The sequence below is a fragment of the Eubalaena glacialis genome, chromosome 19, assembly GCF_028564815.1.
Source record: "Eubalaena glacialis isolate mEubGla1 chromosome 19, mEubGla1.1.hap2.+ XY, whole genome shotgun sequence".
NCBI classification, from domain to species: domain Eukaryota; kingdom Metazoa; phylum Chordata; class Mammalia; order Artiodactyla; family Balaenidae; genus Eubalaena; species Eubalaena glacialis.
The window spans coordinates 38,841,887-38,857,773 of NC_083734.1; the positions used below are offsets into that span (position 1 = coordinate 38,841,887).

General features: G+C 58.5%; 1 protein-coding gene across 2 annotated transcripts; it reads left to right on the forward strand.

The window, feature by feature from the left end:
• Positions 1-8,074: 8,074 nt before the first annotated feature.
• NXPH3 (neurexophilin 3) lies at positions 8,075-12,667 on the forward strand. 2 transcript variants are annotated; one of them, XM_061175387.1, is made up of 2 exons: positions 8,075-8,549; positions 10,923-12,667. In XM_061175387.1, the coding sequence occupies exons 1-2, from the start codon at positions 8,496-8,498 to the stop codon at positions 11,625-11,627; spliced, it is 759 nt and encodes a 252-aa protein (XP_061031370.1). In that variant the 5' UTR covers positions 8,075-8,495; the 3' UTR covers positions 11,628-12,667. The 2 variants fall into 2 exon arrangements, with proteins under 2 accessions (XP_061031370.1, XP_061031371.1); XM_061175388.1 differs by lacking the exon at positions 8,075-8,549 and adding an exon at positions 9,614-9,690.
• The last annotated feature ends 3,220 nt before the right edge of the window (positions 12,668-15,887 follow it).

Below are 15,887 nucleotides of genomic sequence, written 5' to 3' on the forward strand. Positions count from 1 at the left end.
CCTTGCTATAAATAAAAGAAAATAGAACAAAAGCCTTAAAAGGAAACATATTTCTATGAAAATTAAAATTGTTCATCTGTACTATTTTTTTAAAAGGAATCTCCCAGCCAACACAACAAATACTTCACTTTAGGACACACTGGTGTGGTGAGTAAAAGCATGGGTTCAGCAAGCCAGGCCGCCTGGGTCCAAATCCCAGCTCTGAAGAGTATTAGCTATGGATCCTCGGGGAAGCCACCTTATCTCCTGAAGCCTCAGTTTTCTCATCTGTAAAATGTGGTAATAATAGAAGCTACCTCATTAGGTTGTGTGATTAAATGAGAGGATTTTGGTACCATTTCATGAATGTTCTCAAATATGCATTGTCTAGTTTGGGGCTGCGGGAAGCCTTCCAAGGATTTGAAATAGGAGAAGGAGATCATCTAATTTGCATCTTGGAAATTAATCTCCCTTTGGCGTGGGGTAGGTAAGGAATGACTGGGAGAGACCATTCCGGGCTGCTGTGGTCCCAGTGAGCAATGATGGAGTCCTGAAGCCTCCAGTGGGTTGGAGGAGATGCAATCAGACATTGGGAAGAGAGACAGGGGGCAAGGCTGGCACCAAGATTCTAATGAGGTGGATGGTGGGGCCCTTCAAGGAGGGAGGAACACAGGGGGCCACAGGACTGCGGTTCAGGATGTGAAGAGTATGATTTTGTATACTTGGAGTTGGCAGAGTCTGTGGAATCCCATGTCCAGAGTTGGCTGACTTTGGGCCTGGCGTTCAGGAGTGAGTAGGTTTTGCCTTTGGGCTGAGGTCAGTCCCCGACCCCCAAGCCTGAAAGGCTGCAGAGCAAGCCAGTGCTGAGTCTGCATGAGGCAGGTGTGGGCAGCCGTGGTGGTCCAGGGCAGAACAGGGGTCAGAAAAGCACCCCCAGTGGCGTCCTTCCTGCTGCCTCTTCATGGCTGCAGCTGACTCTTCCGGGAGTTGCCTGACTGAGTCCCTTTCAGCCTGTGGCCACTCCCAGGCTCATTCCCCCCATGTTCTGCCCTATATTGAAATGTGGGAAGGGCTATGGCACCAAAGGGGAACAGTGATGACCCCAAATGGGGTGGAGGGAGAATACTAGGGAAGTCTTCATCCTGAACTCTCTGGGGTCTCATCTGGCTACCACCCCAACCCTGCCCCCCTCCTCAGCGCCCTTTGACTCCCCCTGCCCCATCTTTGATCAGATTTGGAATCGGAAGGTCTTGATTGCATCTCCCCAACAGAAGCTCAGGTCAGTGCTGCTCTGGGAAGCCCTTCAACCTCCTGGATCCCCCTGACACTGTCTGCTCCTCATCCCACCCCCCACCCCCCGCCCCCACCCAGCGGTGCCCAAGAGTTTAGATGGGAGTTCCTTGAGTGGAGGTTCCGGTTGTCCTTCCTTCCGCCGCCAGGCGTCACCATCGGCCTGGAAATGGAAGGCGCAGGCAGGCCGTCTGGACGCCCGGGCGACCGTCGGAGGGCGAGGGGGTGATGCGCCCCGCCAGCCCTATAGGGGGGAGGGGAGGGGACCCTGAGGGGTGGACGCCTCGACCTCCGGAGGAGGCTGCCACTGGGCGCTCTGGACCCAGTGTCCGTCGGGGGTCCAGAGGGGCGCGCGCCCCTGAATTCGGGCCCGAGTGGAGGCAAACCCGAGGGCCAGGGTGCAGGTGAGCGTGGCCTCTACGCCCACCCTGCGCCCCTTCCGTGAAAAGGAAGCGGGAATTTCTCACTACAGATGTTGTACTGACCCTTTCACAAATAAAGAACTCGAGGCTCCCTTCCCGTGCCCGAGGGGGTACGACCCCCATCCCTGTCTCAGTCGAGGCTATTTTTGCTCCAGAGCTGCCTCCCTGCAAGCTCCTGGTCCAACAGCGACGTGAAAGCCTGTGGTTGAATGAATAACTGAATGCGTATATAAGAATAGGCGGCATTTATTGAGCACTAACTATATGCCAGACGCTGTTCCCAACAAGTTTATACGTGGATACTGTTATTATCCCTATGAAGAAACCGGGCACAGTGAGGTGTAGTCATTTGCCCAAGACACAGTGGCAAATGCAGGATTGGGACCCAGGGGATCTGGCTCCAGAGCTCGATCGCGCAACGACGTCTCTGAGCAGCACAGGCCCTTCGTTGTCTTAAGGCGTTGTCATCAAACGCCTGGGCGCCGGGCACTGGCAAGCGAGAGGGGGCAGCGCGGCGGGCAGGTGAGGCCTCGCCTTCCTCGCGGTGCAAAGCGCCCGCAGGCAGCGTCCCAAGTGCCCACCAGGCGGCGCGCTGACCCCACTCACGTCTGACACGACACGCCCGCGCGGTCTCCCTATCATCCCTCCAGGAGTTGGCTTTGACCACGGCGACCTGTGTCCAGCCGACAGGTGGAGAACAGATGACCTGGTGCCAGGTGCGGGGCCCCTGCCAGGTGCCCTGCAGTCTAGCGGTGCAGTTCAGGCCCTGTTTCTCCCCCTTGCTTCCCACCTCCGAAGATACGGACAAGTAGCTGGAAAGGGCAGGGCCAGACTCCTTTTGTTCAAGTGCTTCACTGTTTACAAAGCACTTTCCACCAGCTCGATGCAGATAAAGGACCAAGGTGTACATGTGCCCAGTAGAGAGCCAGATGTTCTCACCCTCACCAAGTCCTCACCCCAGGAGAGGGGCAGTGTGATCCCCCTTTACAGACAGGGCAGCTGAGGCCCAAGGAAGACAAGAGGTTCTCCCAAGATCACCCACACAGCCGATCTCAGAGCCAGACCCTAATCCAGGAGTGCTGGACCCCACGTCCTTATCCTTTCCTCTCAACAAGAGCACACGTGGGAGCCTTTACAGCCAGAAGGAGGGCCCTCCTGGCTGGAGAGGCCTGTGAGAGGCAGGGGCATAGACAAAATGACCCCTCAAAGCCGGGGGCAGGAGGCAGGCACAGTGTGGGATGTGAGTAGCTTCCCTCAGGCTTCTGAGGCCAGGGGGTTCCCACCTGCTTCCTGGCTCCCCTGTCCCTCCCCTGCCCCATCCCCCCTCTCTTCCATCACTCTTCCCTACATGACCGGCCCTGGCAGCCCCATTCTGCACCCTTGCTGTGCTCTGTCCTTTGCGAGCTCCTCCCACTCTCACCTCTGACAACTCTCGAGGCTCACACACCTCCCAGTCTGGTCCCTTCAGTGGGAACTCCACTCTGCACCCAGCTCTTCGCTGCACCTGAGCACCTGAAGCACCTAACGCCACCTGTCCAGGGTGGGGCTCTGCATCCTCCCACAAACCTGCACCCGTCCTGTGTCCCCCGGGCCAGAAAGCTGGGGGCATCTTTGACTGCTCAACCCCAGTCCTAGAGCCTAACTCCTCTCCATTCCACTCCTTAAATGTCTTTCAAGGCCATCCCCTCCTTCCCATCCCCAGGGGTTCTGCCCTAACCCAGGACATCATCACCTCCCAGCTTCCAGTGTCACCCACTCTCTTAAATCGTCTGCCCTCAGAGTGATCTTTCTAGTGATCGTTCTAAAGTGCAAGTCTGCCCCTTGTTTAAAACTTGTAAATTAAAAACTTGTAATACAAAACAAACACCTTAATCACGGGATGAAGCCCCAAACCTTTCACTAGACCCATAAAGCCCTGAGCAGTCCAGCCCCCGCCCATCTCTCTGGCTCTCTGTCTCACTCCCCGCTCCTTCACGATCCTTACTGCCTTCAGCTCCTCCAAAGCACCAAACTCTTCCCAGTCTCTGAGTCTTAGCATGCGCTGTTCCCTCTGCCTGGAAGGCCCCTCCCCAGCTCGATGGCTGGTGACGCCTCCTCACCCTTCTGATCCCAGCTGAAACGTCACATCTCACAGAGGTTTCCCTGACCACTTCCAGGTAAAGTGGGACCCCTACTTAGTTTCTCTCTTACTCAGAACTTGCTGATCTTCTTCCTTCATACCACCTTCCAACATCTCAGAGCTTGTGTTTTTGTATGCTTAGCTATTTCATCTCTGTCTCTCCCAGAGCCCAAATTCTCCACGCGAATAAGGACTGCCATCTCTCAATCACAGCTGTACCCTCACACCCAGCCCAGGGCCCGACATAAAAGTAGACACCCGATAACTATTTGTGGAACAAATGAGTCTTTCATCTTGTCCTCATCAGAACCCCATTCCCAGCCTTTCTTTCATCTCTGGCCTTTGCATGAGATGCTTCCTCTGCCTGGAAGGTTCTTTCCTTCCCCTCCCACCTGAGCTGATCCACATATCACAAGACCAATTTCTCTGGGATTCGTCCTTGGCCCGCTCATTAGAATTAGGGTTTCCCTCTGGGCTCCCCTGGTTCCCTCTATGTAGCATTCTATCATAACACTTAAAAATTGCAATTTTCCAGGTAAACATGAGAGATTGATAGCCATAATGATCTACTCCCACCTCTCCCCGGCACCTCTGCTCCAAGTGGCTCAAGGGCATCCATTCTCTGCCTTTCAAACCATCAGGAGCCCCATTTCCTATTTATTCAATAAGCACTGATCAGGCACCCCTCTGTTGTTTTCTTTCCTGCAGCACTGGGGTGGTCGGGAGGAGGGGAGGCATATAGACAGGATTCTTCCAAAGGTGAGACTGAGGCAGGTGAAAGCATCAGAGGTGCTAAGCAAATGCCCAGCCAACCCACATCCAGGGTGCAAGTGGGTGCCAAGGAGGCTGGGGGCCATGGGGCGGGACTAGCAGGCTGAGCTCTTCCCCTCTCGTTGGGCATCTGCTGTGTGCAGGGTGTGGTGGGGAGGGGGCTGGGGATAAGAGGAGAGGTGAGCCTGAACGGCAGACACACCTGGGGTTACCTCCAGCACAGCTGCGCACAGAGTTCACTGAATCTGCCGTCTGTCTCCCCACCCTGGGAGCAGGTGGAAGGACCAAGGTTGGGTAGAGTTGCCGGAGGAATCTCGGCCAAACCCTGTGGTCACTTTTTTGTCTCTACCTTGCCAGGCTGCTCTGCTCCTTTGAGCTGCTGCTTGTCTCCTCTATGCTGACACTCCCCATACACCAGTTTATCAGAGTGAAGTCCAGAGACCACCTCCATCGGCATTACCTGGGAAAGGGGCAAAAATGCCTGGTTCTGAGCTCCCATCTGCTGCCCCTGGGGTGGGGCCCTAGCACCTGCATGTGTACAATAACCTCTGCTTGGCACTCGCAAGTGTGAGGGCCCCAGTGCTTCTGCTGCTTCCAGGATCAGCCCACACGCCCTCCTTGCCCCTGGCTGCCGGCTCCTGCCTGGGATCCTTTGGGGGCTGCTCTTCCTCTGCCCACCCCTTAAATGCCAGGGTGCCCAGGGGTCCTCCATCCAAGCCCCTTGTTCCTCTTGCACATCCACACCTCCAGTACCCCCGGCTAGACTTTCTTCTGCCCTTGGTTGGCCAACAGCACCCAGACTTGACATGACTGATACCTCCCCACTTCCCCAGAAGCCACCTTCTACCCCCAACACATCCCCCTGCATGTAGTGTCCACCTCAGCGAGCATCCTGCCTATTGCCCAAGCCAGAAACTTGGGTATCATACTTGACTCTCTGTCTCCCTTCCTTCCTCATTTCAGCAACAACTCAATCCTGATTTGCCTCCTAAAGATGTTTTCAGTCTACCCCTCTCTCTCACCCCAGACCATTGCATTTATCCCCTAACTGGTTCCTTTCCTCAAGTCTTTCCTCTTTCCAGTGAATTTTCCAAAAGCTTTCTAAAATGCAAATCTGACTATAATCACCAGCCCCCTTAAAACCCTTCAAACGATTTTCAAGGTCCTAACCCCCTTGACCTGCAGGAAAGACCTTCCATCAGCTGGTCCCAGCTTGCTGCTCCAACTTCCTCCCCTCCCCTCTGAGCTCCAGTAACAGCAAACTGCTTCCTGTTCTAGCCTCCAGACCTTTGACCATTCATTCAGTCCTTCGGCATCACCTCCTCCAGGAAGGCATCCCTCTCCGATCCCCCCACCGCCCCCGCCACCCCCCACCCCACCCCGCATGGTCCTTGGTGTATCCATACTGCCTGGTAGAGGGATCTGTTATTCTACTCACCACACTGAGTTATAATCATTGATTTTCATGTCTCGGTTCCGCACTACGCAGTGAGATCCTTGAGGGCAGGGATGGTGTCCCATTCGTCTCTGTATCCCAGCCCCTGGCCTGGTGCCTGGCACAGAGGACAGGCTTGGCCAGTGGTTGATGGATGAATGCAGAGGGGAAACTTGAAGGAAGTGACAGCCAGGAAGAGCCAATAGGGCAGTGAGGGCAAGCCTGGCAGGAGGCGCAGCCAGAGCAAATGTGTGGGTAATAGAAAAGCAAGAGCTTCCCTTTATTGAACGCCATGACTGCCTGCCAGCCATTGTGCCTCTGCTTTGTTTGCACATTCGGTCTCATTTAGTTCTTGCAACAACAGATCAAGAAACTGGCATCAGAGAACCAAAGCAACTTGCCCAAGGTCACATAGCCAGGCTTGGAGTAGAATCCAGGGCTGTCTGGCCTGAAAACCTGTGCTCTTTCTGCTGGGTCACACTGCTCTCCTGGGGATAGGACCTCCTGGAGATGGACAAGGAGTGGGCCCAGCTACACATCTGCCTAGCTGAGGGCCGGAACCAGCTGTCCACGCTCAGGCCGACAGCTTCTTCCTCCCAGCCGGACCAGAGGCTCAGAGGCCAGACAAGGATTCATCTGTTCCTCCCTCCCCAGGCTTTGGGTGGGGGAGGGGGGTCTTTGACTAGACATGCACACCCCCCCACCACCACCACCAGGGAAGGGCTGCTGCATCCCATACTGCCCAGGGTGCCTGGGGAATGCAGGGGGCTCTGTGATGCTGTCTGCGTTCTGCAGAATCTGTCTCCCTCATCGCACTTGGCCCAGGCTGATATTAAGATTCATCTGCATTCCCCGCGCACCCGCCTGGCAGATGGTGGGGGAGGAGGCTGGGTGTGTGCTGGGGGCTGCAGCCAGAGACCAAGCTGGGCCTCGAGGGCCAAAGCAGAGTGCCCACCCATCCTGCCCCATGGGCCCAGCCCAGGCTGGGGCTGCTCCAAATGCTGGGGTACCTCCTCACCCTCACAGCCTCTGAGGGGTGCTGGATGCTAGAATCTGACCTTTGATTTTTCTAAGGACTAAAGGGGCCCTGCAATTCCAGGAAGAAACCACAAGAGATGTGGGGTGATGGGGGATGGGCCCCACCTTTGGGAATCTCAGATGAGGGTCATTTTCTTCCTTCTCACCTGGGAGGTTTGCAGAGACCGGAGATAGAGACCCTGCTGGCATAGGAGCCCCACATCCCAGCCTGTGGCTCCCTGGATCACAGGGAGGGCAGTAGTGAAGAATGGAGGTACAGGCTCCAGGGAGGCCTTGCCCACCTGGCTCCCCAGCTTCTCGGGAGGCTTACCCCTGACCCCAGCCCCAGAATCCAGTCTGGACCCTAGTGGCCTTTTCAGCCCAGGGCTCCAGCCAAAAGTTTCCCGTGTCACAGCGACTGGACTGAGAGGTATTCGGGGGAGGCGGGGAGGGTTATCCCTGCCCCTCTGAGTAAAGTAGAAGAGGAAAGGAACTGACTCCTGAACAGAAGGAGTACAGGCTAGACACCTAGAAGAACTTCCCTCAGCACAAAAGCAACTCTTGCGGAGAGAAGTGGACTTTGGGCTGTGGGGATAGGCTACAGTAAGGAAGACGTTCTTTTCTGGCTCTCGTAATGAGTTTGGGGGAAATGACCTTTCCAAATTCCAGGTCTCTTGGGATTCAGGGCAGGGCAGCAGATCCCCAATGCTCGCGACCGGGGACAGACGCCCTGCCCGAGGGGTGGAAAAAGTAGTGTCCCTATTCCAGAGGCCACCACCCTCTCCCTTCCTCGCCGAGTTACTCCGGCCCCACATCCTGCCCCTTGCGTCCTAGGTCCCTGGGTTGCGGGCCGGCAGGGGAGGAGTTAACTCTGGAGGTACCGGCTGGGCTCACAGTACCTGCCGCCGCCGCCGCCGCCGCCGCCGCCGCCGGTGGGAGGGACGAGGAAGCGGGAGCCGCCTGGGCGCCAGAAGTGCTCCAGTCTGGCGGGGCGCTGCGCGGGTAGCGGCGGCGGGTCTCGGCGCGGCGAGGGGCGTCCGCCAGGGGGCGCGCCGCGACGGGGCGGGAGGGGCCGTCTGGTCTGGGGAATTAGTACAGGGACGAGCGCGCGCGCGGGTCCCCAACACATCTGGGCGAGAGCGGCGGCCGCTGGAACCGAGGGGGCATATCTGGAGCGGCGGAGCCACCGCGCAGCTGGGGCCCTTCGAGGCGCTCGGGGCGCCCATCTGGGACCTCGAGAGGGGGCCGTGCCGCGCGCAGCTGGACCAGGGGAGGGGGGCGGCGGCTGCACAGCTGGACCGAAGGGGGCGGGGTCGGTCCTGGGCTGCTGGCAGAGCGGAGGGCCGCGAGTGGCCTGGGACTGGAGCATGGGACGGCGCGCCTGAAAGAGCAGGGGTGAGGAAGGGCCTGGTACCCTGAGGGGGAAAGACGAGAGCAAGGGGCACGAGGGCAAAGGAGGAAGATGCAACTGACTCGCTGCTGCTTCGTGTTCCTAGTGCAGGGCAGCCTCTATCTGGTGAGTGGTCCGCGGGGAGCGGCGCGGAGGGGCGGGGGCCGGGAGGATTGGGGGAGAGCGCGGGAAGCTTCCAAGCCCGAAAACTTTCTCCCTTCCCCTCAGCATCCCGGGGATGAAGCGGAAGCCTGGAGGCTGGAGGAGAGGGCGGGTCCGAGGCCAGAGACTGGACAGAAAGGGTTAATAGGGGCGGGGAGAGGGTGCTGGGCTGGCCCACCCACTCGGCCTCTGGTGGCGGGAGGTGCGACGGGCACGAGGGAAAATGCCCGCAGCCGTCGCCAAGGGTTACTCGACCCCTTCCCGGGCCCCGGGCCGTGCGGAAGGGTGGTGGGGGATGGTTGTGGAGCTGATGACCTGCCAGGGCAGGGGCTGTGGGCTCTTCCCTGACCTAGGGGCCCCGGAGGGCCCCGGCGGGCCCCGCGCTCTGGGTCCCCCAGCGTACGAGCCAGTACAGGCGCGGGGCGGCCCCCGCGTCCCTCGCTGCAGCCTTCCCTCCCGCTCCCTCCCTCCCCGCCTGTTGTTTTCCTCTCCTCTCCCGGCTGCGCGCAGCCCGAGCCCCACAGGACCTGGGCAGGCGGCTCCCGCCCCGGGCTCTCGCGGCAGCTGAGCGGAGCGCCCAGAGCCCGCTCCCCGAGCGCTCGCTCGCTCCTTCCCGGCGGCCCAGGACGCGGGGAATCAACCCCAGCCCCCAGCCCAGGGCTCAGCTCCCCTCCGACCCACCAATCCTGTCTTGGAGAAGCCTCAGCCCCACATCTGGGTCTGCCCTTCTCCTCAAAACAATAATCACCTTTGCCACTGTGTGGAAGAAGCCTTCCCTTGTCACATCCCCACCCGGGGCCCTTCTCCCCATCCTCCAGCCATTCAGCTGTGACCCCCGGAGGCCGAGTACACACAGGTCTGCCGCCTGGAGCCCAGCCCCCAGAGCCTCCCCTCCTGCTGTCCCTCTGCCCCACCCTCGGGTCCTGGCAGGCAGGGCCACCGCACACGACCCCAGGCATGGCCAGGGCCAGAACAGAGACCACAAACCCCTTTGGAGCCCTCCAGACCTCAGGCATCCCACATCCTCATCCCAGGGTCGCCAGCAAATCCAGATGCTGCCCAGCTATGAGCTGGTGCCCCTGGTGCTCATAACGAGACACATAGGGTGAGTACTCTCTTCAAAAGCTGAGCAGACCCGCACCAGGCAGCTGTCCTCAGGAAACCTGGTTCACTCCCTGATGCCCTCCTGAGCTGTCCTGTGTTTGAGCTTGCCAGGCTGTCCTGCTGGCCTTCCCCACAGCTTCTTCAGGAAGCCTCCCCGGATGTTGCCTGTCAATAGAGCTGATGCAGCAGAGGCCAGCCAAGCCTCCGCAGAGCTTTACAGGAGATCCCGTGTGGGGATGGGGCTTGGATAAAATCCCAATAGAAGGACCCATCTGGTTTGTGAGCCCGGGAGTGCAGTGGCTTGGGAGGGCTGACTCTGTGTGACTTAGCCTTGTAGTGATGTAACCTGTGAGTCTGGTGTCCCCATCTGTGAAGTGGGAATAATAAGAACTCCTACCTCCTAGTATAAGTAATGTCCTGGCATGTTATCATCAGTGGTCCCCTGAGGAGAGTTTGGCCCTCCTGGGTATGGAACTCACCCCAGGTCTCCCTCAAATCCTCCTGCCAAAACCTAAACTGCATTTGTACTTGAGAGAGAATTTCACGGGGTTCTGTTTTATTTTCCATCATCTGTTGGTTCTCTTTGCCTCTGAGGGTAGAAACTATCCCAGGATAGGGATGGTGTCTCATCCAACAGACTAGGAAGTCCCAAGAGGCAAGGGCTGTACCCCCATGTCAAACTAGGGGCTCTCTCAGCATAGAGATGGAGCTCTCCTATCTGACTTGGGGCTCTTTGAGGGCAGAGACTGTACCTCCCCCATCAGCCTGGGAATTTCACCGAGGGGGGGGACTCTATCTCTCCTATAAGAAAGGGGTGCTCTGTCAGCACAGCTTCTTCCATCAGATGAGGGCTCTCCCAAGATCAGGAGCTGGGCGTCCCCCATCAGACTCGGGGCTCCCTAGGAGTTGGGGCCATGTACCTCTGCTGCCGTGGTCTACTGGAGAGAATTCTCCACCATCCTTCCAAGACTTTGAATAGTGACCAGAGGCAGGACAGGGGGGAGAGGAGCTAGGGGTGACCTGAGTGTCAGAACATGAGAGGGAACCACGACACAGGCCAGAGTGCACACCCAACCCCCAGAGTAGGTGGGCAATGTGCAGGGGCCCCTCAGCCCCAAGTCAGAGTGGAAGGGAGGGCAGAGAGATGATGCCGGTGGTGGGGAGCAGTGAACCAGAATTCCTGGGTCTTCTGGGGACCCAGGGTGCTCATTCTCCTCCCAACTCCCTCCACAGGTCATCTGTGGCCAGGATGATGGTCCCCCTGGCTCAGAGGACCCTGAGCATGATGACCCTGAGAGCCAGCCCCGGACCCGGATGCCTCGAAAGCGGGGCCACATGTCACCTAAGTCCCGTCCCATGGCCAGCTCTACTCTCCTAGGGCTGCTGGCTCCACCTGGGGAGGCATGGGGGGTCCTCGGGCAGCCCCCCAGTCGCCCGAACCACAGCCCCCCACCGTCGGCCAAAGTGAAGAAAATCTTTGGCTGGGGTGACTTCTACTCCAACATCAAGACGGTAGCCCTGAACCTGCTCGTCACAGGGAAGATCGTGGACCACGGCAATGGGACCTTCAGCGTCCACTTCCGACACAATGCCACAGGCCAGGGCAACATCTCCATCAGCCTCGTGCCCCCCAGTAAAGCTGTAGAGTTCCACCAGGAGCAGCAGATCTTCATTGAAGCCAAGGCCTCCAAAGTCTTCAACTGCCGGATGGAGTGGGAGAAGGTGGAACGGGGCCGCCGGATCTCGCTCTGCACCCACGACCCAGCCAAGACCTGCTCCCGAGACCACGCTCAGAGCTCAGCCACCTGGAGTTGCTCCCAGCCCTTCAAAGTCGTCTGCGTCTACATCGCCTTCTACAGCACAGACTATAGGCTGGTCCAGAAGGTGTGCCCGGATTACAACTACCACAGCGATACTCCCTACTACCCCTCCGGGTGACCCTGGGCAGGCCACAGAGGCCAGGCCAGGAATGGAAGGACGGGCCTGCCCACACAGGAAGCCATCTGTCTAGATACTGGGCAGGGAGAGGAAGGGGCCTCAGGTGGGGAGCGCGGGGGTGGAGAGGAGGAGAGGCCGAGTGGCGCCAGGGCCAAGCCTCAGGTGGCGGGGAAGGGGTCGCAGGTGCTGGCCCCAACCTGAGGCTGTGGAGCAACCAGGACACAGGAGCTCTGGCCGAGGAGTGGGTCCTCTGGGCGGCCTCCCAGGGCTTCCCCACTGAGCAATAGAAAGATGCTGGGTCCAGGAGGCCCCTGGAGCAAGCAGACCAATAAAGTCATTGAGAGGAGCCTAAAACCTTGGCTCCCTCCCTGCCATCCTGAGAAAGAACACAACGAGGAGAGGGTTATTTCATCGGTGTGGACAGCAAGTGGGCACTGAAGGATGGCGGAGCTGGGGCTTCCTGGGAGCCAGCACCGGGAACTCTCCAGCCCCACCCAGTGGGCAGACCTGAGCCCTCATCCTGGACTGTGGCTTGAGGCTGAAGTGGTGACCTTTGGAGTCTTTGATGTCTTGACAAAGAGACCATCTGCCCCCAGCCAGGCCCCCCCTTTCCAAAATTCCTGCTCTTGCCATTGCTCCCCACCCCCACCCTTGTGCTGAAGGGGACCCTCGTCCTTAAGCTGAGACAGGGGGCGATCGTAATTCTCCCAGCACCAAGACCACATGTGGAAGCCCACCCGTGGGCCACGTGCTCCTCCTCCATCCCACTCCTTGCTGGCTCCTCGGGGAACGACCTTATCCAGCGAGTGAGCCTTCCATAGCCAGCCTTGCCCATCAGCCCAGGTCTTGCCAGGACAGAGATGCTGCGTCCCTTGTGGCCCATGGGACCATCAGCAGCTCGGGGCAGGGTGAGGCCACACTGTGGCGGGTGTGCTGGACCTGTCCCGTAGTGTCTGTCTGTGGGGGTGGGGAGGGGGGAGGTTTTGTGAAATCATCAGTTTGTTGTCTTCTGTGTGCAGACTCTCGTTCTCAGATCAAGGAATAAAACTTTCCTGGGCATTGGACTCTGAGTGATTGGGGAGGGGTATGGGAGTGGGGGGGAGGGCCACAGGCACCCCGTGGTCTGGCCAGAGTTTCTCAGATGGCAACAGGACATTTTCTGGAGTCCAGAGCTGCAGGGCTCCAACAGCTGCTGGAGCTGATGCTCCAGGGCTTCCCTCTCCACCCCCTTTCCAGCCACGAAAGCTGGGCCGGTGTTGTGCCGGGGCTGGTAGGGGGTGAGGGTGGCATCTGCGAAGTAGCTGGGGAGGAAGAGCTAGTAGGTAGGATGGGCCGCATAAGGTGTTCCCTGTCACCTTCCTGGATATCCATCTGATGGGCCCACTGGGGTCCCAACACTCTGTCAGTATTTTGCTCTGTGGCCTTGGGCAAGTCCATTGTCCTCTCTGGTTCTCTTTTCATTTTTTTCTATAAAATGAGGAGCTTGCCCAGCCCAGAGGCTCTCAAATGTGAGTGGGCTTCTGAATCACCAAGAGGGTTGTTAAAACCCAGATTTCTGGGTTCTACCCCAGAGTTTCTAATTCAGTAGGTCTGGAGTGGGGCCTAAGAATTTGCCTTTCTAACGAGTAATGAGTGCCCAGGTAGACACTGGTGGTCCCAGCCCAGGGACCACACTTTGAGGGCCGCTCAGATGTCCTCTGAGTTCCTTTCTGGCTCTGGCTTCCTGGGACGAGGAGACACCTCTGATGCTTCTCCTCGCTGTGATTTCCAGCGGCTCCTCCTGCAGAAGTCTCCTGGGAAGGGTCCCTTCAGAGAATCAGGGGTATTGGGTGTTCAGTCTGATGACATGCTCGGGGAGAAACAGGCCAGGGTGGGGTAGGGACAGAAGGGGCTTGAAAGCAGCCATCCCCCTGCCCCAGCCCATAGGAGGGCCTCAGAATGGATGGCTGCCCGGGGCACCTCATCTGGGAGTTAGCTGGGCTAACTCCATTCGAGCTCCATGTGGGGAAGGCTGGGCCCCCACTACCAAGATCACAGTGCCCTGTCTGGAGGCCATTCGAGATCTGCTCTCTTGGGAGGGCGGTGTGTGGGCCCCCTGGGTCCCTTTTGGCCAGGTAGCCAGAGTGAGGAGAGTCCTAGCATGAGGGTAGTGTGCTCTGGCCACCCGCAGCCTGTCTCCCCTGCCCAGCAGCGCTCAGCACGGACTATCGCCCTCACACCGCAGAGCAGAGCTGAGTGGGGTCTCAGAAGCCACCTTGCTGTCATCCCCTTTGTAGGAAGTGACCCAGAAAGGGTGAGTGACTTGAGCCCACACTCCTATCCCAGCCTCTTCCCCGCCCAGCCACCACACTGTGCTTCCGGGGATGTCTCTCCTGAGCAGAGGTTTGAGACTCCCCAGCTCCTTCACGCCACCCTCTCCCTTCCCACCCTAGGGACAGGGCTCGGGCCCTGCCATGGGGGTCTTGGGCTTGCTGGGCTCCCACCTGTGGACACACACTGGAGACCGACCACGAGCACCTCCCACAGTCCCGTGGCTGCGCTGGGCCCCTCCTCTGTCCCGCCTGGCTGAACTGTCAGCGGGGCAGGGGGCCCTCTGACCCACCCCCCCGGCTCCTCTCCTCCTGTAGAGAGCCAGATGCTGCCGACAGCTGGAGGGCTGGCCTGCCTGGCACACAGTTCTTCCTGCACAGGGTGGGGTGGGTTCATTTCAGTAACTTCATTTTGCCTGCGTGCACTCTGCAGCCTCTCCCTCCTTTTCCGCCTTCCCCAGTAACCCGGGCAGCTCCTCTCCGTTAGGACCTTGCTAACAGATTTCCTCCCGAATCATAATTCTTTTGGAATAGACTTTGCGCCCTACTAGTCTCGCCATCACCAGATACTTCCTGTTCCCCCCTAGTCCCCACAGAGGGAAGGGGTCCATCTAAGCATCTGGCTATGAAGGCGCCAACCTCTTCCCCCTTGGTGAGCGATGACTAGGGCATCTCCTGGGCAGATAGACCCCCAGTCCCCACCCAGTGCTTGGACCTCCCACTCTTGCCATTCAAAACACAGAGAGCAGATTCCTCAGGAACAAACCTGTCTCCTGTCCCAGGGAGAAGCTCTAGGTTCCTATCCTCACCCCCAACCTTTGCCCCTTCCCACTGCCCTTCAGTGGCTGGCCTGCTGGTCCCGTGGCCCTGCTCCCCCATCTGCTCAACTTGGCTGGGGAGCTGGCCCAGGGCAGGGGCCTTGGCTCCTCTGTTCGAGTGGAGCCTCTGGGACAAGCCTACCAGACTGGGGGCTCTTTGGGGACATGGCCTGTATCTCCCCACCAGACTGGGGAGCCCCTGGGGCCAGGGTTTGTACCTGCCACGTCAGATCGAAGAGCCTCTGAAGCTAGAATCTGTGCCTCCCTCATCAGGCGCTAGTCTCTCTGAGGGCAAGAACTGCAATTTGGATGCAGTGGGGAAAGCTTATTCTTTTCTGAGCATTGGAACACCTGGAGGTGGTCTCTGCCCTCAGCCTTGCGCACATCTGGGCAAGGATTCCCACCTGGGCCTCAGCATCCCCATCTCTAATGGAGTGAATATTCCCAGTGGTCTGTGAAGCTAATAAGAGGGAATACATGTTAGGTCAGCTGGCAGCAATGCTGAGTCTTCCTCTTGATGAAGTTTAAGGCAAAAGCAAATGGGTGCCTGGGTCCCTCCTCCCTCCCTCCTTACCCCCTTCCCAGGGATGAGCAAGCAGGAACTGAGTCACCCACTTTCCCATCCTTGGCAGGAATGCTGGTGACCTTGCATGTGGCAGACTTGTGTGGCGAGGCCCACTGCTCAGAGATGCACGAGGTGGTAGGTGGGTAGGGAAGCTGGGTGAAGGGCATGTATGGGGTGGAGGCAGCTGAAGGTCGTGGAGTGACCAGGGTGCTGGATTATTGAGTGGGTATGTGTAGGGGGTTGTGGGAGACACAATGAACCAGTTGCCCTGGGCTGGGATGTGATCCAATGTCATGGCTGGGAGTAGGAGAGAGAAATGTTACTTCCGAAGGTTCTGAGTCCTCTGGTACTGCCAGGAGAACCAGGGGCTGGGGTGACAGGCGGGGAGAGGCACCACCAGCCCTGCTAGGCAGAGGCAAGGTTGGTTGGGGACAGCATCTGCCAATTATACCAAAGTCCTGGAGTGGCAGCTGCTGCCATCACCAGGGCACAAATGCCAGAGGAGACATGGCACTCAGCAGCTGGACGCTGGGTTCTGGTTCCACAAGAGCCCCTGTTTCCTGTTGGC